Here is a 24116-nt window from a genome sequence, read left to right on the forward strand (position 1 = left end):
GGCTCTCAAAGGAATAGTCTTTGCTAGCCTGATTCATATTGCTAGAACAGTTACGCTTTTTTTTGTTTCAGGATGGAAAAAATTCAATTGTTGGTAATATGATACCCTCCTCATGGAGCCAATTTATTATTATTAACCCTTTGTTTTACTTATTTCCAAAAGAGATGGGAGCTGAAGCTATTTCCTGCAGAAGTAAAGATAAAGGATAGGAAAAGATTCAAAGCTTGAATAGAGCTACAACCTTCCCAAGTATAAAACCTAAAAGCCAGAAGTGCTCAATAAGCACAAGTGGAAAATGATCTAGATTCAGAGAAACCATGAAGTCCCATCTCCCTTCATCATACCACTTTGGTCTCCATTTCTCCCAGAACAGGAAACATGTCTCCCATAGCTTTCTTGCTTAGAAAATTAAAACCCAACATCCCAAGATCATTCTGCAAGTAACTTTACATAGACATCTCCTCACCCCAGTGCCTGTTAGGAGCTCACCCAAGGTCAACAAACAACTTGGTTATGAACCAACTGCCTTAACCTTTGGGGGGAAGGGTGTTAGCTAGACTAGAAGACCAGAGGAAATGGGAAGGGGTAAGGACTTCACAGATTGACCTGTCAGAGTTTAAGCAGAAGCCAAATTGACAGTAAGGAATGGGTTGGCCCCAGGAAAACCTGTGGGTTGTGCTAATTTCTATTCAGGAAGTAGGATGGACAGAAGTTTGTAGGGTAAACAGAACCTGGTTGTGTTGTTATTCTTGGATTGTGAATTATGCTGATGTAAAACAGAATATTTGGTAAACCTGATGTCTATGTATAAATAATGAACATTAACACAGTAAAACATTCAGTGAAAAGTCAAACTATTAGGGTTACATCTTTTTTCCCTCAGTCAGTCTCATTTTATGTATTTGGAGTGGAGCAGCTAGAATGACACTGAGGCTTCTGGAGGCTCTCATTAAGCAAGGCATCTGGGTGGACAGCAGGTGAGCACCAGGCTTCAAATCTGCATACACGAGCCTTAAGAAAATGGACTAGAGGCTGAGCCAAACGAAAGCAGGACGGCCTTAGAGCGACAGCAGCTTCCTAGGCAGGGACATCATAATTTCAAGGCCAAACTAAACATCATCTTCCCTACAATCTGCATCCTCTAAAAGAATTGCAAGATAAGGGGGAACAGAGTTTCTGCGTTATATACATACTTTCATTTACGAACATTTGAATACAGACTTTCTATACACACATTACCTATATAATAAAAATGTACATGGCATGAGTACATGTCACTGTATAAATATAGAGTTTTAGAAATCTTCAACCCGTGCTTCCTGTTCACATCAGTTTCTCCTCTTCTTCCTCCCCAGTCAGGTCGGTCATTTAAGAGTTGGACAAAAGGGACAAGTGTCATTTGTGTTGGTCTGGGCCCAGAATTTGATACACTGGAAAGAAAGAGAGACATAACCTCAAGTTTATCTGGGAAGATAAAGGGAAGGGAGAGCGCCATTAAGGTTCACAAGATCTAAGTTTGAAAAATGCTGACTATGGGAGACTAGTGGGGTTTTTCCAATGGCTCTTACCCCAAAGAATCTTCAGAGCAGGTGAACCTGTCCTTTTTACAAGGACCAGGAACAGCTGCTACTAAGTGGAGTCATGAAACTGCTTTCTGTTGAGTACTTAATATGGTTTGCTCCTTAAGATCAATTTGGTCTGAGATGGGCTTCCAGAATACCCACTACCCTCAACTCTTATTCAGGGCTTTTCCTTATCTAGAATTTAGATGTCAGTTCAGCTTCTACTCCTGGAAAAAAATGAACCAAACAAAACAATTAAGAGGGAATCATCCGTACTGCTAAGAGCCTTATCTGTGCTTAGTAATGTGAGAGAACAGCAGTGTCCTGAGAGTCAGTGAAGATAATCTCTCACAGGCTCTGTAATGGGGTTGCTAATCTCATATTCAGCTTCCCCATTCCATTTCTCTCAGTTAAGCAAAAATGCCTGACAATGATATATTCGACACAATGGCTACGTTTGTGGAACTACCTCTTATTGCCCATTTTCCAAGAAAGTAACTTAGCAGTGCTCAAGTATCACCTGCTTACCCAGTCCCCCAAAGGAAATGGCATAAAAAGAAGCTGGAAGATACTTGCTGCAATGTTCTAAATTCTGCTAATGTTGAAGCCATAATTTACTGAAAACCTTATGATTAGATATTGATGAAAATCAACCCAGAAAACTATTCAAAGAAAATCTCCTCAGCTGTCAGAAAAGGAAGAGTAGAAAGTGAGGAAGGTATGCATTACCCACCTCCTTGTGCAATACATGGGTACATGCCATCGGGTGCAGTTCACTGGGCTGGACAAGTTTCTGGCACATCAGACACAGCTTACAGGTGGCCGGAGCCTGCAGAACAGAGACGGAACCTCTGGGTCATCTAGCTTTTATGCTCATGACTCCATCTATTATTTCTGTGTAGTAAAATGATTTTATGCCACAGAAATAAAGGTCCAAATACAGACTCCTGCCTAAGGTACTTGCACATTCCCAATACGGCTGCAAACAACGCAGCTGATGAGGTGATGGTTTCCTCCTGCAGTCTTCTTGTAAACTCACTCCTTCCTCACCCTGACTTGCTCTACATCCCAGTGTTCACAGAAAAAGAGTCTTACATGTGAAGACCTTCCAGGATATGAAACTTGGGCAGAAGGCAGGAACATCGGGGTATTGATTTGAGCCAGTGGAGCAGGGTACAAGGCCTGGATCCGACCAAGTGGCTGTTGGCAGAAACAATTTCAGAGTCAGGCAAGAGTCTGAGTAATAGAACATGTAGCACAAAAGATTTCGTTTATCTCATAGCCCAGCAAAGCAAAAAAGCAGACTAGATACCTGACGGTAACACTTCTTCCCAGCCCAACTTTTTTTGAAGTCTGACTATTCCTCCACCTCTCAGTAGGCCTCAGTTCTTGCCAGGCTGCTTTTCTTACCTGTGTACTTGCTGCTACCCGCTCCTGCTCTGCTAGCCGTGCAGCTACCAACTGGATCAGTTCCTCCATGGTCAGGCCTGCCATGGTGGTGCGTGCCGTCTTGATTTGCTGAAGAATATTGGTCATCTGCGCCCTAAGAAAGAAAAATGTTGAGAGATAAATTCTATGCTATATCCACAGGGAATACCCATGAAACCTCCCTATTTTGAACCTTTTAACAAAGATATTTTAATTAATATTTTAATTAACTCTTAGCTACACTTACTTATTGCACTGTGGGAACCGAGTCAGCAGCTTCTCCAGGATCTTCTCCAGTTTGTCTACTGGTTGGGGCCGGGGAGTTTCAGTAGAAGTCTTAACACAGCCCAAGCCTGGGGGAGGTGGGATGGATGTGGCAGGGGGCATGTGTGGACTGTGGGGGCTGACAAGGGAACCTAAGCCAGGGCTATTTCTCCCATGGGAGCCAGGAAGGGGTGGGGAAGGTTGGTTGGACTGGGAAAGGGCAGGGTTCAGGATTGGGAAAGACAAGGAACGGGGATCAGCACTGGGCATAACCATGGGCATTGTGACCTGCCCAATGGAGAAGGGCATCCGAGGAGTCAGGGAGGGACTGGGATGAAACACTTGAAGCATGAAGTCTGTCTGTAGAGGGAAAGAGGTAGAGGACAAGAGATAAAGAAGCAGAGTTTAGGGAACTGAAATCAAGGAGCGACTCTTGCACTAAATAGGGATGGTCCCAATATCTTCATAAAAAGAACAAGTATAAGACTCTGACTCTACCACCAACACAGGAAGATGGACTCCCCAAAGACAGCTCTCTTACCTCTGAGGGGGGTGGAGGCAAAGTGGGGGTAGGAATTTGAGGAAGGCTGCTCAGCTTGGCTCCATTCCTTACTAGCTGGATATGACTATTAAATTGATCCTATAAAAAAAAAAAGGAAAAGAGTGAACTGAGTGAGCCTCTAGAGAAAGTCCACCATCCACTCTCGGGGGAAAAATGGAGTGATGGGCAGGGCCTAAGTGACCTACTGCCAGAAGGGTGCAAGCACAAAGGTGCTGAGTGAAGGGCCACCTACTACTGCACTTACCCGGACATTCTTTTTCATCATCCGAACACCATTCAGTCTCGTCTCCCACTCCTGTTTGGAGCGAACTGTTTCTAATGTTGGAGGAGTTGACCTTTCAAGAAACCAACAGAATTTACAGAATTAAAGAAAGCCCAATTCCTGATTTTCTGAGACAGCAAAACAGTGGGCCCTGAGAGAAGAGGAAGGATTAGGTGCAGGAGAAGACTAAGCCATTTTCCTCACTAAAAGGCCATCTTTTAAACTCAATATTTGAAAAAGAGGACCAACCACAAAAGAGGGTTCTGTCAGTCTGAAAATGCCCCAGGGCTTCTCCAAATCCCATGGAGGAAGAGGAGAAGTGGACATCTAAGAACCAAACCTCCAAGGCCTTTGTTATGCTTTTATAGTTTAAGAGATTGTATTTATTCAAATGTAAATAAATACAATAAAAAGGACAAAACTATAAAACTGTAGAAGGGAGAGGAAGTATAGAATGTGGGAAGAGAAATCATTGAGCAATTGCCACTGCATAGACACTGTGCAGTCAGGGCTTAAAATTCCTGTGAAGATAGGATAAGAGCCAGGTTTGCTGGCCTAGGGATTCAAAAACCTAAAAAAACTAAACCAAAAAACTACAGGGCCAATAAACCTTTGAATGGGAAAGTACTTACTTGAGGTAAGTAAGGTGCAGTTCTGCTTCTTTTTCTGCTTCTTCTAGTTTCAATACCAGCAACTCTTTCCGGCTTTCTAGTGATAAGATCTAAGGAAACCACACACACACACACACACACACATATCTTATTAATTTTCCATATCCTTAGATAGTTAAAACAAATGCTTACTGGCTCTTTTAATATTATACCAAAAGTGTATACCATCTGGGAGCCCAAAATCAAGGCTTTCAGAGACCAGCTCTTCTCACCTCCGCCTTCCAGGCCCGCTCTGTCTCTTCCATAATATTCCGATTTATTTCACCATCCTGATTCTTGAGTCTATCCAGTTCCATTTCCCACACTTCTCTGTAGGATAAGAAACCAGAACAACACTAAGGGAGGAAAGATAAGCTTACTGAGAGGCATCAAGGCAAAAGGAAAAGCCAAGATTGGTCTGCCAGGTATGCTACAGGAAGTCTCACTCAGTATTCACTGCAGGGATAGGACAAGTCATAAAGACAGTGGTGTCTGCAATTGCATAAAGACCCAATTTTTGAAAGTAAAAATGTTTGCATTCCTACTTGCTAAAATAAGATTACCTAGAGCAGGAAAAATAATGCCTTTCAGAACCCAACCTCCAATGATGGCAGAAGTTCTATGCTCAGTGGGACTTAAAATCTCTATAGCAAGCTGGGCCCCAGTGGCTCACGCCTGGCATCCTAGCTGCTCAGGAGGCAGAGATCAGGAGGATCATGGTTCAAAGCCAGCCAGGGCAAATAGTTTGTGAGACCTGATCTCAAAAAACCCATCACAAAAAAAAGGGCTGGTAGAGCAGCTCAAGGTATAGGTCCTGAGTTTAAACCACAGTACTACACACACACAAAATTTCTACAGCATTCCTCTTACTTCCAAATAAGAGTATTGATTACCCAGATTAATGAATAGGATGGATGAAAATGATTAAATTATTTTCACTGGCTTTTAAAAAGATAAAAATAAGAATACCTTGAGAATGGGAGGTCCTGAGTTCAATCCCCAGAATCACCACCACCATTCCCCCTCCCCCAAAAAAGGAGTAACTTCAGAAGCGTTACATCTTTAGCAAGAGAAACAATTTTATTTCCCTCCATTTTTTAAGTAATATTACATATTTGACAGGGAGCAATTCTCTTAACAGAAGTTTCTAAGGCCCCTTCCCCTGACATAATCTTGCTTTTGACCAAATTCTCCATACACTCCTGCTCTCTAGTTCACAGATATCAGGATGTGTTTGAGTACTTAGTCATTAGTTTACTGACCTAATTAAGTTTGATCACTACTGACAAAGATCTATTCTAGGAGATATGAGTAGGTGAGCATTTTCCTTTTAATCTCCATATATCCTAATTAACTTCCTGCAAATGAAGAATTTTCTAGTAGTTCTTTGGCGTCACTTGAGTTTTTGGAGGGACTGAGCTTTGCACTCAGGGCCAGGTGCTCTACCACTTTAGCCATGCCCCTGCTCCCCCCGCCCGCCCTCTAATAGTTCTTTCCTGCTATTACACATATTCCTCAAGTTCCAAAATGTGTGAGAAGTCAGAATCTTATCATGAGAATATGTGAAATACATTGCAGAGTCCATCAAGGATCAACTAATTTACTATTCACTCTTTTCCTTTTTTTTTTTTTTTTTGAGGTACTAGGGTTTGACCTCAGGTCCTACACTTGAGCCACTCCACCAATCACTTTTTGTGAAGGGTTTTTTCAAGATAGGGTCTTGTGGACTATTTGCCTGGGCTGGCTTCGAACTGTGATCCTCCTGATCTCTGCCTCCTGACTAGTTAGGATTACAGGCATGAACCACTGGCGCCCAGCTTCTTTTGGGGGGCATGGCTCAAGTTGTAGAATGCCTGCCTACCAAGTATAAGGTCCTGAGTCCAAACCCTAGTACCATAAACAAGCAAATAAAGAATTAACAAAAATAAAATTGAATTTATTTATGATACTGGGGATTAAAGTTAGGGTCTTTAGGCAAGCACTCTACCACTTGAGCCAAGCCCCCAGGCCTACTACTCACTCTTTGACAGTGGGCCAATTATAGGAAAATACAACAGATAGCTGCTTTCTGTAACTGGTGATATCCTTCAAGATTACAGATGCTCTGAATAATCTCTGACTTTTACTAAATGCATTTGTAAACTACAAATACACACTTACATCAGAAAATCCTCTTATGCCAATGGGAATACTCTACATATTCCCAAACAAAAACTCTTTTTCTTTGAGTATTTGGCCCATTACCTCACTGGGGTTTAAGGAGACAAAAGGAATTGCTAACAATCACAACAAAAATGGTTCAGGGGTTCTTGAGCATAGTTATAAAACTACTCAGCTTTATCTATGCTGATAAAGCTGAAGATTGCACTTCACTAAAGGATACTAGTCACAACCTACCTTTTTTTTTTTTTAAATCAGTTTTGGATAGTAGATAGTATATTTTTAAGTTCTTGGTCCAATTTCTTTCAATTCCTATAATTCTATTATTTTGCATACCTAGTATTTAAGTATCAATATAAATTCTATCAAATTGTACAACCCTGCCTTATTGTTAGTCCAGTATGTTTATATAATTTTTTAAATTAACTTTGTTTTTGATGTGTAAACCATAAATATTATAAAAACTTTAGAAAATATAAAACAGAAAGAATCTAATACAAAGTGTCCAACTCTCCTACTTACTGGTTGTTTGATCCTAGGCTTATTACTTAATCTTTCTAAGTCTTGGGTTTCTTCATTTGAAAAAAGAGTAGTGTCTATATCATGGGATCCATGAGAGAGTTAACTGAGAAAACACACGTAAAGAATATAGTACCTAGCGTATGGGAAGTATCCCACAAATGCTATTTTTTTAAAAATGTTAAAAAAAAAAAACAATGTCACCTGGCACCAGTGGCTCATTCCTGGAAACCTAGCCTCTCAGAAGGCAGAGAACAGAAGGATCGAGGTTCAAAGGCAATGTTGGCAAATAGTTCACGAGACCCTATCTTGAAAAAACCCACCATAAAAAAAGGGCTGGTGGAGTGGTTCAAGCAGTAAGAACGCCTGCCTAGCAAGTGAGGCCCTGAGTTCAAACCCCCCCAGTATCACCAAAAAAAAGAGAAGAAGAAGAAACATTACCAGCCAGGCACCAATGGCTCATGCTTGTAACCCTAGTTACTTGGGAGGCTAAGATTCAGAGGATCATGGTCTGAGACCAGCTTGGGCAAATAGTTAGAGAGATCCCATCTCCAGTGCAGGCATAGCTCAAATGGTACAAGTGGCAGAGTGTCTGTTTTGCAAGCATGAAGCCAAGTTCAAATCCGAGTCCCACAAAAAAAAAAAAAGGAAAAAAAAATCACTAAAATCACTACTATACTTCTTTCTAGTCTTTAAAATAGATATTTGCACAATGTATATACACATTATATCTTGTTTTTCAATATGCTATATTTTTCCATATCATGGCATAGTCTTCAAAAATGTGATTTTTTAGTGCATTGTACAGATCTACCATTATTTATTTAGATATTCCCTTAAGTTATTTTTGATTTTGCAATTATAAATAGTGCCATAATGAACCTATGTGTCTGTCACAAAAGTATTTATATAAGAAAGCTTGTAAGAGCACAGTCTCTGGAACCAAATTATTGTGAGTTCAAATCCTGATCTTACTATTCTGTGCAGTATTGGCAAGTGAGCTTTCTGTGCCTCATTTTACTAAGGTATAAGATGGGGAAAACAAAAGAATCTACCTGTTATAGAGCTGCTCTGTAGATTAAGTGACATGCAAAATGCTTGGAACATTCTCTAACATACAGTAAGAACTTCATAAATGTTATCATTTGGATGTTAGAACACCTTTTTTAGGAGAAAGTAAAATACATGAATACACTGTTGACACCACAACTAGTGTGAAAATCAGGTTGCCATTAAGAGAGAAGCAAATGCAAGTATCCCATGAAATACCTCTGTCAGTCAGAGACAGCTAAGAATGGAAATCTGTTGAGTCCTCCAACAAAGGCCTTCCCTTTCAGAATATCCTACACTCTAGGCGAGGGAAAAGGAAACAAAGCAAAAACAAAACTGTTGAGGGAGTTAATTATATATGGATTGTCTGTGGCATTCAAAGGTATATTCCCTGAGTTCAAACTCCAGCTAAATAAATAAATATAACTAGTTTTTTTTGTTTTTTTTTTTAAAGATTTTGCTATGTAGCTCAGGCTAGGCTGGACCTCCCAATCCTCCTGCCTTGGCCTCCCCAGTGCTAGCAAGATAGGCGTGGAACAACCATGCCTAACTTATTGCTGTATTCTTTACTTCCACAGGCTTGCACGTGACAGTGAAGCCAGTTTTCCTTAAGGATACTCTGATAAAGGCATAAAAATTACCAATTGTATTAAATATCAACCCATTAGTACACACCTTTTTATATTCTTATCACACTTTTATATTGTTTATATTTATATGGTGATAACCCACATAAATTGTACATTGTGCCAAAGTACAATGGTTTTCCTGAGAAAAAGAACTTGCAGCATTGTTAGGAGCTGAACCAGCCCCTTTTCTCATGCAATTTTTATTTAAGAACATGAAAGACAATGAAGCTTATTGGAACTTGAGTATCTGACAGACATGTTCTTGAAAATAAATAAAGTAATCCTGTTATTTCAAATAAAACAATTTATTGCCAACATTAAACTTTGAGCTTTCAGTCATATGCAGTGGTACACACCTGTAATCCCAACTCTCAGGAGGTTGAGGTAGGAGGATAGTGAGTTCTAGGCCAGCCTGAGCAATACAGAAAGATGCTGTCTCAAAGAAGAAAAAAAATAAAAATAAAAAACCTTTCAAGCAAATTTTAGAATTGTGGGAAGTAAAAACAGAACTACCATGTGATCCAGTTATGTCACTCCTGGGCATGTGCAGTAGATACCTGCACACCTATGTTTACTGCAGTAGTATTCACAATAGTGAACAGTGGAAATGATATGGAAACAACCTACGTGCTCATCAACAGATCAAGGGATAAGGAAAATGTGGCAAATATACAGCTGTAAAGAAGAAGGAAATGATGTCATTTGCAGGGAAATGGATGGAACTGGAGATCATGTTAAAAGAAATAAGCCAGACTCAGACAGATATCATATGTTCCCTCTTATATGCAGAGTCTAGATCTAGAAAAGAAAGACATGAAAGTAGAAGGAATAGTATTTAGAAAGAGGGAAAGAAATGCAGGAGGAGGAGGAGGAAGAGAAGGGGATAATAGACAGTAAATAAGACCAAAGCACGTTATATACATCTATGAAATTGTTATAATGAAACCCATTATTTTGTGTAACAGAAAAAGTAGAATTTTGGAATATGTGTACCTAACAGTGTGAGTTTGAGAGTTTCTCACTACTTAAAGATTATTCTGAGAGATTCCAAGATGGTGGCTAGAGGGAGGAAGCAGAAAGCGAGCCTCCGATAGTGAAATCTTGGAGAGACACTGGAGACACACTTTGCAGGCATAATCACTGAGAAGAGGCATAACTTTGACCCCTCCACACCTCCAGCCAGCGCAGAGAATCTCCACTTCACGTTAAATGGAGAAACCAGGAGGGCCCCCGAGCTGCCAGTCGCCCACGCCCAGACCGCTTGGGAGGACGCGGACCAGGTGAACTTTGCGGTACCGCGGTACTCCCACAGACAAGCCTGGGCCAGAGCAGCATAGCCCCCTGGACAGACTGACCTCCACCTGGGGAAAAAAGAAAAACTGACTAATAAGCAATAAGAACAATAAAGACACGCGGGAAAGAGGGTGGGGTGGCCTGAGCACTGAAGATTGGGGGAAGGGAACCCTTCCCGGGACTGTAAATAAACAAGCCGGGCAGGCTAGAGAGGCTCTGGCGGAAGTGGGGGCACGTGCCCAGCAACCAGGAGAGGGAAAGCTTGTGAGAGTGGCGGAGGGAGGAAAACTCCACAGGAGAGTTGGGAAGACCCACTTCCCACGTGAGCTGTAAACAAACATGGCGGCCGGCAGGAGCAGCAGCACCGCCCAGTAATCAGGAGCAGGAAAGCTTGTGAAAGTGGCGGTGGGAGGAAAACTCCATAGGAGAGGGGGGAAGACCCACCTCCCACATGAACTGTAAATAAACACGCAGGCCTGACAACGCGGGGCAGTGTCACCTTTCCCAGTGTGCTTGGAAAGGGGAAAGCTTATAGCAGAGGCTTCCACACAGAACAACTCTGAGCAAACAAAGCCTTTGGGTCCAGGTGAGTGCTAAGCTCACCCCAGAGATCTGCATAAATAACGCCTCCAGCAACAGCAGGCTGACAGCAGCAGGCAGGCAAGCCACAGCTGCAGATACCATTCTCAGAACTGTCTCCAGACTCTTTTTTTTCTTTTTCTCCCTACCTTTGATGAGAGAACAACCGAATTACACCTGCATGCTGAAAAACTTACTGAAACTGTATTGCATGTGAACTTGAGACAGTTGGTGGGAGTTTTGTGTGTGTGTGTGTGTGTGTGTGTGTGTGTCTGTGTGTGTGTAGTTTGGTTCTACTTTATGCATCCCCTTTGATGAGACAACTACAGAACAACATCTGAGGCACCATCTCCAGGATTGGAGACTGAGACGGACACACAAATTATTAAGACTGAAACTTCATTGCATTTGAACTTGGAGGTTTTTTGGGCTTTTTTTTTTTAATTTTCTATTTTCCATTTTATTTTAATTCATTTTTACATTTAGATATTTCTTTCATTTACTTATTTTTTATTTTTATTCTTATCTTTATTTTTTTTATTTTTGATTTTCAATCCTCTCTCTGTCTCTCTAATGTCTGTTCAGCTTACTGTCGACTAGTACACTAAAGCTTTCTTATCTGAAACCTTGTTCTACTTAATTCCTCTTGTCTGTGTATTTGTTTACCCCTTTTCTTTAACTTCTTGCTTTCCATCTCAGCTCACCCTTCCATTCTAAATATTACCATTGTTATTATTACCATCTAGAAAATACTTAGTTGCACACAATACAGGGACAGTAACAACACCAAAGACAATGACAGGAAGACAGAAAAAACAGGGAAACCAGTTTCCCCACAGCAAAAAATTAGTACAGGAACCAGAGGGAAATGAAGAAAACAGAAACTCAGATCCAGACTCCAACAAAATGAAGATAAACTATGCCAAAGGACCAATAAAGCCCACAAGAATAATTTAAAAGAAGACATACTGCAGGTACTCAATGAGAATTTTACAGAGATGATACTGGATAGGGTCAACCAAAATGTACAGGAGACACTCAAGAAATTCCAAGACAACAAAAATAGAGAATTTGAAAAAGCAAAAGAAGAAATAAAGGAAACCATAGAAGCACTGTATAAACACTAAAGTGAAACAGAGAACACAATGAATAAACAGAAAAATGAACTCAGGGCAAAAACAGACAACAATAAAGAGGAAACCACCCAGGATATGGAAAACCTCAGAAAAAAGAATGAAACAGAACTGCAAAACAAAACAGAAGGCCAATCCAGCAAAATAGAACAAACAGAAGACAGAATCTCAGAACTTGAAGATGAAATGGTAATTAAAGGAAAAACCGAAAAACTATTAATTAAACAACTCAAGACCTGTGAAAAGAAAATGCAAGAACTCACCGACTCCATCAAAAGACCAAACTTGAGAACCATGGGCATAGAAGAAGGAGAAGAGGTGCAAGCGAAGGGAATGCGTAATCTATTCAACAAAATAATAATGGAAAATTTCCCAAATCTAGAGAAAGATATTCCCATACAGATGCAAGAGGCCTCCAGGACACCAAACAGACCAGATCAAAATAGAACTACCCCACAACATATCATCATTAAAACAAGTTCAGAAACTAAGGAAAGAATATTGAAGGCTGTAAGAGAGAAAAAACAAGTAACATACAAAGGTAAACCCATCAAAACCACAGCAGACTTCTCAACAGAAACATTAAAAGCAAGAAGAGTGTGGGGTGAGATCTTGCGGGCACTGAATGAAAGTAACTTCAACCCCAGGATACTCTACCCAGCAAAGCTATCATTCAAAATAGATGGAGCAATAAAAGTCTTCCATGATAAGCAGAAACTAAAACAATATGTGACCACAAAGCCACCACTACAAAAGATTCTGCAAGGGATCCTGCACACAGAAAGTGACACCCAACTTAACCATGAAAAGACAGGCAGCACCAAACCACAGGATAAGAAAAAGCAAGACGGTAGAGAGTAACCTCAACTTAGGGACACACGAGCAAACCTTCAAACAACTAAGACAACTAAATGACAGGAATCACCACATACCTATCAGTACTAACGCTTAATGTTAATGGACTTAATTCACCCATCAAAAGACACCACTTGACGAAATGGATTAAAAAGGAAGATCCAACAATTTGTTGTTTACAGGAGACCCATCTGACTGACAGAAATAAGCATAGGCTTAGGATGAAAGGCTGGAAGAAGATTTACCAAGTCAATGGCCCCCGAAAACAGGCAGGAGTAGCAATACTTATCTCTGACAAAGTAGACTTCAAACCTACATTGATCAAACGAGATAAAGAAGGACATTCCATACTAATAAAAGGGAAAACAGACCAAAAGGAAATAATAATCATCAATCTGTACGCACCCAATGTCAACGCACCCAATTTCATCAAACATACCCTGAAAGACCTAAAAGCATATATAAACACCAACACAGTGGTTGTGGGAGACTTTAACACCCCATTATCATCAATAGATAGGTCATCCAAACAAAAAATCAATAAAGAAATCCAAGATCTAAAATATGCAATAGATCAAATGGACCTAGTAGAAGTCTACAGAACATTTGATCCAACCTCTACACAATATACATTCTTCTCAGCAGCCCATGGAACCTTCTCCAAAATAGATCATATCCTAGGGCACAAAGCAAGCCTCAGCAAATATAAGAAAACAGAAATAATACCGTGCATACTATCTGACCACAATGCTCTTAAAGTAGAACTCAACAACAAAAGTAAAGACAAAAAACATGCAAACAGCTGGAAACTAAATAACTCATTACTTAATGAAGAATGGATCATCGATGCAAATAAAAGAGGAAATTAAAAAGTTCCTGGAAGTCAATGAAAATGAAAACACAACCTACCGGAACCTATGGGACACAGCTAAGGCAGTCTTGAGAGGAAAGTTTATAGCCATGAGTGCATATATTAAAAAGACTGAAAGATCCCAAATCATGACCTAATGATACATCTCAAACTCCTAGAAAAACAAGAACAAGCAAATCCCAAAACAAAGAGAAGAGAAATAATAAAAATAAGAGCTGAAATCAACGAAATAGATACCAAAAAAACCATACAAAGAATTAATGAAACAAAAAATTGGTTCTTTGAAAAAATAAACAAGATCGATAGACCCCTGGCAAACCTGACTAAAACGAGGAGAGAAAAAACGCAAATTAGTAGAATTAGGAATGCAAAAGGGGAGATAACAACAAACACCATGGAAGTCCAGGAAATCATCAGAGACTACTTTGAGAACCTATATTCAAATAAATTTGAAAATCTAAAAGAAATGGACAGATTTCTAGATACATACGATCATCCAAAACTGAACCAAGAGGAAATTAATCACCTGAATAGACCTATAACACAAAATGAAATTGAAGCAGCAATCAAGAGTCTCCCCAAAAAGAAAAGTCTAGGACCTGATGGATTCTCTGCTGAATTCTATCAGACCTTTAAAGAAGAACTGATACCAACCCTCCTTAAACTGTTCCACGAAATAAAAAGGGAAGGAAAACTGCCTAACACATTTTATGAAGCCAGTATTACACTTATCCCAAAACCAGGCAAAGACACCTCCAAAAAGGAGAACTATAGGCCAATCTCCTTAATGAACACTGATGCAAAAATCCTCAACAAAATAATGGCAAACCAAATTCAGCAACACATCAAAAAGATTATTCACCACGACCAAGTAGGCTTCATCCCAGGGATGCAGGGGTGGTTTAACATACGAAAATCAATAAACGTAATAAGCCACATTAACAGAAGCAAAGACAAAAACCACTTGATCATCTCAATAGATGCAGAAAAAGCCTTTGATAAGATCCAACATCATTTCATGATAAAAGCTCTAAGAAAACTAGGAATAGAAGGAAAGTTCCTCAACAATATAAAAGCTATATATGACAAACCTACAGCCAGCATTATACTTAATGGAGAAAAACTGAAACCATTCCCTCTAAAATCAGGAACCAGACAAGGATGCCCACTATCTCCACTCCTATTCAACACAGTACTGGAATTCCTAGCCAGAGTAATTAGGCAAGAAGAAGGAATAAAAGGAATACAAATAGGTAAAGAAACTGTCAAAATATCCCTATTTGCAGACGACATGATCCTATACCTTAAAGACCCAAAAAACTCTACTCAGAAGCTTCTAGACATTATCAATAGCTATAGCAAGGTAGCAGTATATAAAATCAACATAGAAAAATCATTAGCATTTCTATACACTAACAATGAGCAAACGGAAAAAGAATGTATGAAAACAATTCCATTTACAATAGCCTCAAACAAAATCAAATACCTAGGTGTAAACCTAACAAAAGACGTGAAAGACCTCTATAAGGAAAACTATACACTTCTGAAGAAAGAGATTGAGGAAGACTATAGAAAGTGGAGAGATCTCCCATGCTCATGGATTGGTAGAATCAACATAGTAAAAATGTCGATACTCCCCAAAGTAATCTACATGTTTAATGCAATTCCCATCAAAATTCCAATGACATTCATTAAAGAGATTGAAAAATCTACTGTTAAATTTATATGGAAACACAAGAGGCCACGAATAGCCAAGGCAACACTCAGTCAAAAGAACAATGCAGGAGTAATCACAATACCTGACTTCAAACTGTATTACAAATAATAAAATAATAAATAAATAATAAAATAATAAATAAATAATAAATAATAATAAAATAATAATAATAATAAAATAATAAATAAATAATAAAATAATAAACAGCATGGTACTGGCACAAAAACAGACATGAAGACCAGTGGAACAGAATAGAGGACCCAGATATGAAGCCACACAACTATAAGCAACTTGTCTTTGACAAGGGAGCTAAAAATATACGATGGAGAAATAGCAGCCTCTTCAACAAAAACTGCTGGGAAAACTGGTTAGCAGTCTGCAAAAAAGTGAAACTAGATCCATGTATATCACCCTATACCAATATTAACTCAAAATGGATCAAGGATCTTAATATCAGACCACAAACTCTAAAGTTGATACAGGAAAGAGTAGGAAATACTCTGGAGTTAGTAGGTATAGGTAAGAACTTTCTCAATGAAACCCCAGCAGCACAGCAACTAAGAGATAGCATAGATAAATGGGACCTCATACAGCTAAAAAGCTTCTGTTCATCAAAAGAAATGGTCTCTAAACTGAAGAGAACACCCACAGAGTGGGAGAAAATATTTGCCAGCTATACATCAGACAAAGGACTGATAACCAGAATATACAGGGAACTTAAAAAACTAAATTCTCCCAAAACTAATGAACCAATAAAGAAATGGGCAAGTGAACTAAACAGAACTTTCTCAAAAGAAGAAATTTAAATGGCCAGAAAACACATGAAAAAATGCTCACCATCTCTAGCAATAAAGGAAATGCAAATCAAAACCACGCTAAGATTCCACCTCACCCCTGTTAGAATAGCCATCATCAGCAACACCACCAACAACAGGTGTTGGCGAGGATGCGGGGAAAAAGGAACCCTCTTACACTGCTGGTGGGAGTGTAAACTAGTACAACCACTCTGGAAAAAAATTTGGAGGCTACTTAAAAAGCTAAACATTGATCTACCATTTGATCCAGCAATACCACTTTGGGGATATACCCAAAAGACTGTGACACAGGTTACTCCAGAGGCACCTGCACACCCATGTTTATTGTGGCACTATTCATAATAGCCAAGTTATGGAAACAGCCAAGATGCCCCAGCACTGACGAATGGATTAAGAAAATGTGGTATCAATACACAATGGAATTTTATGCAGCCAGGAAGAGGAACGAAATGTTATCATTCGCTTGTAAATGGATGGAATTGGAGAACATCATTCTGAGTGAGGTTAGCCTGGCCCAAAAGGCCAAAAATCGTATGTTCTCCCTCATATGTGGACATTAGATCAAGGGCAAACACAACAATGGGATTGGACTTTGAGCACATGATAAAAGCGAGAGCACACAAAGGAGGGGTGAGGATAGGTAAGACACCTAAAAAATTAGCTAGCATTTGTTGCCCTTAATGCAGAGAAACTAAAGCAGATACCTTAAAAGCAACTGAGGCCAAAAGGAAAAAGGGACCAGGAACTAGAGAAAAGGTGAGATCTAAAAGAATTAACCTAGAAGGTAACACATACGCACAGGAAATTAATGTGAGTCAACTCCCTGTATAGCTATCCTTATCTCAACCAGCAAAAACCCTTGTTCCTTCCTATTATTGCTTATACTCTCTCTACCACAAAATTAGAAATAAGGGCAAAATAGTTTTTGCTGGGTAATGATGGGTTGGGGGAGAGGGAGGGGGCGGAGTGGGTGGTAAGGGAGGGGGTGGGGGCAGGGGGGAGAAATGACCCAAGCCTTGTATGCACATATGAATAATAAAATTAAAAAAAAAAAAAGGGCTGGCAGAGTGGTTCAAGGTGTAGGCCGTGAGTTCAAACCCCAGTGGCGCAAAAAAAAAAAAAATTCTGATGAGATTGACAGTGATATAAATGAATGTGATTTTTTTTCAGCAGTCCTAGAGTTTGAACTCAGGGTCTTATGCTTTTATGCTTGGTAGGCAGGTGCTCTTACTGCATGAGGTACCCCACCAGCCCCCCCTTTTTTTTTTTTTGCAGCACTGAGGTTTGAACTCAGGGCCTCCCACTTGCTAAGCAGGCACTCTACCACTTGAGCCACTTAACCTGCCCTGTAATTATCTTTTAAACCTACTAAAATACTCCATCCTTTTCCAACTAACCCATGTACCACAATTTTCTTCATGTTTCAGCCAAAACATTTTGTAACAAATTAAATATGGAAACAGACAGAAAAATTCAGCTTCCCTATTAGAGATTTACAAAAATCTAAACAATGTTATTGTTCTAAATTGATATTTTTTACTTAGAAAATGATTTTTTCGTGAACAATGTGCTGTTTATGTTAACATAAGTTTTATTGTTATTTTTAAATAAATAAATGTATAAATATTAATTTTTAAATTTTTTCTGGTTCAGAGGTGGTGCCAGTGGCTCATGTCTATAAGCCACTAGGGAGGCAGAGATCAGGAGGATTGTGGTTTGAAGCCAACCTTGGGCAAATGTGAGACACTATCTCAAAAAACCCATCACAAAAAAAGGGCTGGCAGAGTGGATCAGGTGTAAGAGCATGAAGTCCTGAGTTCAAGGCCCAGTGCTACCAAAAAAAAAAAAAATTGGCTCAGTGAATATTGGTAGATAAAATTCTCAAAACAAGATATTTAGGGCCCTTATTAATTATTAAGAATATAGGGCTAGGCTATAGCTTGGTGGTGGAGTGCTTGCCTAGCACGCATAAAGCCCTGAATTTGATCCCAACAACAAAAAAGAAAATAGACCAAAAAATATATATATATAAAGGGATCCAGAGAGCAACATGTGTCAGCATGTGTAGCCAACTATATTCTCATCTCCACTAACTTTGTAACTGTAAGCATCTAGCTGTGTTCCTTATTCTCTACCTTTTACAACATAATTATACTTTTGACACAATTCTATATTGCCCAGGCTGACCTTGAACTCCTGGGCTCAAGTGGTCCTCCTGCCTCAGCTTCCTGAGTAGCAGGACTTGGCCCACTGCAGACCACTGTGCCCAGCTCAGGACATCCTTTGTGACGTCAGTGTTCATTTTCACCACCCATCAGACACTGAGATCTTAAGAGTTCTTCCTCCTTCTAAACTTTCTTCCTGGCTAATCACCTGTAGGAAAAACCACACCTTGAACCTCACAAACACACAAATGGTCCTTTTTCAAAGTCAAACTTTGCTCTGATTTGCTCCAATTCTTCACAAGGAATGACTGAGCACAGGTCATTCCTATACCATCCAGCTTACCAGCTTTCTTTCTAGTTCTGTTTTTTCCTAACTTGTACTACACACACTTCTCTGGCTGTCTTGTAAACACTGTACTTCCAATTTAATCTATGACAAAATTTAGAATTCTGCATCTACCCATGATGGAGTACCAGGTATAAGATTTACTCTCTGGCTGAAAGAGCCAAAAAATTGGATGAACTACATGAAACAGTGTTTTTCCAACAGTGGACAATAGGTAGTACAGGAATGCAATCACTGAGAAAAAGGATAAAAATAGTAACGGCTCTACAGCTGCCCCAGATTACTGCCTGGCGTCAGCTGCCAGTCTGCAGCTCCTGAATGGTGAAGGCAAGCTGGGGAACAAAGGCAGGGATTCAGAGAGGCCAAGGTGTCTAGAATTTTGGGGACCTAGTGTAAAGAGTAGAAACTATCTTCTTGACCTCTCAAACCTACAAAACACTGCCCAGAGGAACTAACAAGGGAAAAAGAGCAATATTCCCGTATACACCGATCAGAATACTCAACATTGTCATGATGTCAAATGTCCCCAAATTGATCTACAGATTCAATATGAATCTAATCAAAATCTAATCAGACCTTTTTCTTTTTAGAAATTGACAATCTGATTCTAAAATAAAAAAATTTAAAATACTCAAAACAATTCTGAAAAAAAGTTGGAGAACGTACTTATTTCAAGATTTATCAATATAACAGAACAGTGTAAAAATGGAGCCACACTTCTGTAATATAAGAGCAAATACAAATGAAAACTAAAGGGATTTAATTCTCTCTGTTGAAAATAATGGAAGAGACTCTCCTGACTCATTCCTCCCAATCTGTTCTTTCAAAATTTCTTTGGCTATCCTTTTTAAATATATGCAAACCTTTATAAAGACTACAAGTAGTCTCACAAATCAAGAATGCTTCAAGTACCTGGGACCTATTTTTTTGAAACATACATATCAAAGGCGACAGGGCCCCTATGTGAGAGTGGGAGGGTACCTTGCTCCAATTTACAAAATCAGCTCCTGTCACTTTTCTATGAGAATTTTTTTTCTCCTCCAGATAATCCCCACACAGGTGGTCTTCTAATTACTGTAGTTAGGATGAAGTATGTGCAGTGCTATCATGTCCTCCTATTTGAGGACTACTTACTGATTACTGCCAAAGTATGTGGGTTGTATCTGTGTGGCTATACAAGAGGGTGAGAGTCCATCTGTCTCTGTAATGTGTCAGTGATGTATATCACATTGTGGTTTTTTAACACTATTCAATAGTAACTGTTTTCTTTCTCTACCCCCTTTGTAGAGTGGTTCCTTGGGTTGAGGAAACATTTTCTTTCTTTTTAAAAAATTATTTATTTTTTTATTTTTGGCAGTACTGGGGTTTTGAACTTAGGGTCTCATGCTTGCTAGGCAGGCACTATACCACTTGAGTCACTCCACCAGCCCTTTTTCGTGTTGGGTATTTTCGATATAGGGTCTCCTGAACTATTTGCCCAGGCTGGCCTGGAACTGCGATCCTCCTGAGTAGCTAGGACTACAGGTGTGAGTCGCCAGTGTGTGGCTTATCTACTTTACTGATTAATACTTTTTATTTATTTATTTATTTGGTTGTATTGAACTCAGGGCCTTGTGCTTGCTAGACGGGTGATCTATCACTTGAGCCTCACCCCCCTGTCCATTTTTGCTTTAGTTATTTTTCAGGTAGGATATCATATTTTTGCCCAGGACCAACCTTGGACCATGATCCTACCTATGGCCTCCCACATAGCTGGAGGTGGAGCACACCCAACACAGAAGAAGGGCTGGCGGAGTGGCTCAAGTGGTAGAGCACCTGCCTTGCAAGGATGAGGTCCTGAGTTCAAACCCCAGTAATACCAAAAAACAAACAAAAAAATCAAGGACTAGTGACCAGATTTAAGTGGTAGAGTATTTGCCTAGCAAGTGCAAGGCCCTGAGTTTAAACCCTATTACTGGGGGAGAAAAGAAAAAAAAACAAAAAACAAAACCCCTCAAAATGGATTATAGGCCTAAATGTTTAAAACTATCAACCTAGCAGGAGGTTATCTTTAGTTAAGCAATGATTTCTTGTGACACAAAACACATGAACCATAAAAGAAAACAAGTAGTAAACTAAACTTCACCAAAATTTTACCTTTTGTGCTTCGAAGGACATTGTAACAAAACTGCAAAAGCAAAGCCAGGCATGGTAGTAAATGCCTGTAATCCCAGATACTTTAGAGACAGAGAAAGGAGAATCGTGAATTTGAGGTCAGCCAGGGAACAGTCAGCAAGACCCTATCTCTAAAACAAAATAAAAACACAAAGGCTAAAAGAGCTTCAGGCATAGCTCAAGTGGTACGGTGCCACTGAATGAATGAATAAATACATAAGCAAACTCACCAGTGTGGTGGTTCACAGCTATAATCCCAGCTACTTGGGAGGATCAGGGTTAGAAGTCAATCCAGGCAAAAGTTAGGAGACTCCCATTTCAATAAACAAGTCAGGGACGGTGACACACATTTATGATCACAGCTACATGAGAGGGATAGGTAAGAAAACAGACTACTACTATCTAGTAGTCTGAGGTTGGCCCTGGGCAAAAAAACTCATGGCCCTTTTTGAAAAATAACTAAAGCAAAAAAGGACTGGGGGCATGGCTCAGGAGGTAGGCCACCTGCCTAGCAAGAGTGAAGCCCTGAGTTTAAAATGACAGAACCAATATTGTGAAATGGTTATACAATCAAAAGCAATCTATATGTTTAATGCAATTCCTATCAAAATTCCAATGACATTCTTCACTGAGATAGAAAAGTCAATCTTAAAGTTCATATGGAAGTGCAAAAGACCTCTAATAGCCAAAGCAATTCTGAGCCAAAAGAGCAATGCTGGAAGTATCACAACACCTGACTTCAAACTACATTACAGAACCACAGTAGTAAAAACAGCATGGTACCGGCACAGAAATAGAGATAAAGACCAATGGACTAAAATAGAAGACCCTGACACAAACCCATCACTACAGCCATCTGATTTTCAACAAAGGTGCCCAAAATATGCATTGGAGAAAAGACAGCCTCTTCAACAAATGGTGCTGGGAAAACTGGATCTCTACCTGCAGAAGGCTGAAACTAGATCCCAGTCTCTCACCTTGTACCTGCATCAATTAAAAGTGGATTAAAGATCTTAAAGATTAAAGATCTGGAGTGGCAAAATGACTCCAGGAAAAAATAGGAAACACACTGGACCACAGATGCATAATTAGTAAGTTTATGAATAGAATTCTAACAGCTCAGCAATTAAGAGAAAGGACTGACAAATGAAATTAAAAGGTATCTGCACAGGCCGGGCACTGTAATCCTACCTACTCTGAAGGTAGAGATCAGGAGGATAGCAGTTCAAAGTCAGCCAGGGAAAACAGTTCGAAAGACCCTATCTCTAAAAACCCATCACACCAAAAAAAGGGCTGGTGGAATGGCTCAAGATGTAGGCTCTGAGTTCAAACTCCAATACTGCAAAAAGAAAGAAAAGCTTCTGCGCAGCAAAGAAAATGGTCAGCAGACTGAAGAGAGAGTCCATGGAATGGGATGGGAGAAAATCTTTGCCAGCTATACATCTGATAAGGGATTAATAACCAGAATATAGAAGGAGCTCAAAATAACCCCACAAAAAATCAACTCACTGAATAAATGGGCAAATGAGCTGAACCGAAAATTCTCAAAAGTACAAATGTCCAATAAATAGATGAAGAAATGGTCAACAGCCTCAGCCATAAAGGAAATGCAAATCAAAATGACACTGAAATTCTACCTCACTCCAGTCAGAATGGCTATCATTAATAACACAAACAGGAGGGGGTTTTCAAGATGGCGGCTAGAGGGAGGAAGCAGAAAGTGGGCCTCCTATAGTGAAATCTTGGAGAGACGCTGGAGACACACTTTGCAGGCATAATCACTGAGAAGAGGCATAACTTTGACCCCTCCACACCTGCAGCCGGCGCAGAGAATCTCCACTTCACATTAAACGGAGAAACGAGGAGGGCCCCTGGGCCACCAGTGGCCGGCGCCCACTGGGAAGACACTGACCAGGTGAGTTTCGCAGTACCATGGTTCTCCCACAGACAAGCCTGGGCCAGAGCAGCATAGCCCCCTGGACAGACTGACCTCCACCCAGAGAAAAAAAGAGAAACTGAGTAATAAGCAATAAGAACAGTTAAGACACGCTGGAAAGAGGGTGAGGCGCCCTGAGCGCTGAAGATTGGGGGAAGGGAACCCTTCCCGGGACTGTAAATAAACAAGCCAGGCAGGCCGGAGAGCCTCTGGCGGGAGCAGGGGCGCGCGCCCAGCAACCAGGAGCGGGAAAGCTTGTGAGAGTGGCGGAGGGAGGAAAACTCCACAGGAGAGGAGGGAAGACCCACTTCCCACGTGAGCTGTAAACAAACATGGCGGCTGACAGGAGCAGCAGCACTGCCCAGTAATCAGGAGCAGGAAAGCTTGTGAAAGTGGCGGTGAGAGGAAAACTACATAGAAGAGGGGGGAAGACCGACCTCCCACATGAACTGTAAATAAACACACAGGCCTGACAACGCTGGTGCAGTGTCACCTTTCCCAGTGCTTGGAAAGGGGAAAGCTTATAGCAGAGGCTCCCACACAGAACAACTTTGAGCAAACAAAGCCTTTGGGTCCAGGTGAGTGCTAAGCTCACCCCAGAGATCTGCATAAATAATGCCGCCAGCAATAGCAGGCTGACAGCAGCGGGCAGGCAAGCCACAGCCTCAGATACCATTCTCAGAACTTTCTCCAGACTCTTTTTTTTCTTTTTCTCCCTACCCTTGATGAGAGAATAACCAAAGTACACCTGCTTACTTAACAAACTTACTTAAACTGTATTACATTTGAACTTGGGACACTTTGTGGGTTTTTTTTTTTGTGCAGTTTTGTTCTACTTTATGCATCCCCTTTGATGAGACAACTACAGAACAACATCTGAGGCACCAACTCCAGGACTGGAGATTGAAATGGACACCCAAATTATTAAGACTGAAACTGCATTGCATATAAACTTGGAAGTTTTAGGGGTTTTTTTTTTTTTTTAATTTTCTATTTTCCATTTTATTTTAATTCATTTTTATATATAGATATTACTTTCATTTACCTATTTTTTATTTTTTTTATCTTTGATTTTCAATCCTCTCTCTGTCTCTCTAATGTCTGTTCAGCTTACTGTCGATTAGTACACTAACACTCCCTGTTTATACCTTTGAAACTCTCTTGTC

General features: G+C 40.1%; 1 protein-coding gene across 2 annotated transcripts in view; it reads right to left on the minus strand.

The window, feature by feature from the left end:
* Positions 1-833: 833 nt before the first annotated feature.
* The window catches only part of Rnf214 (ring finger protein 214), a 49149-nt gene continuing 25866 nt past the window's right edge, over positions 834-24116 (minus strand). For both annotated transcript variants that reach the window (XM_074066668.1, XM_074066669.1), the window contains exons 7-15: positions 4962-5058; positions 4711-4799; positions 4061-4151; positions 3796-3894; positions 3238-3614; positions 2973-3105; positions 2658-2762; positions 2296-2391; positions 834-1430 (exon numbers count right to left, since the gene is read on the minus strand). In XM_074066668.1, coding sequence (XP_073922769.1) covers positions 1365-1430; positions 2296-2391; positions 2658-2762; positions 2973-3105; positions 3238-3614; positions 3796-3894; positions 4061-4151; positions 4711-4799; positions 4962-5058 — 1153 coding nt within the window. In that variant the 3' untranslated portion in view covers positions 834-1364. The remainder of the gene's footprint in view (positions 1431-2295; positions 2392-2657; positions 2763-2972; positions 3106-3237; positions 3615-3795; positions 3895-4060; positions 4152-4710; positions 4800-4961; positions 5059-24116) is intronic.

This window comes from Castor canadensis, chromosome 2 (genome assembly GCF_047511655.1).
Source record: "Castor canadensis chromosome 2, mCasCan1.hap1v2, whole genome shotgun sequence".
In the NCBI taxonomy this organism is placed as follows: domain Eukaryota; kingdom Metazoa; phylum Chordata; class Mammalia; order Rodentia; family Castoridae; genus Castor; species Castor canadensis.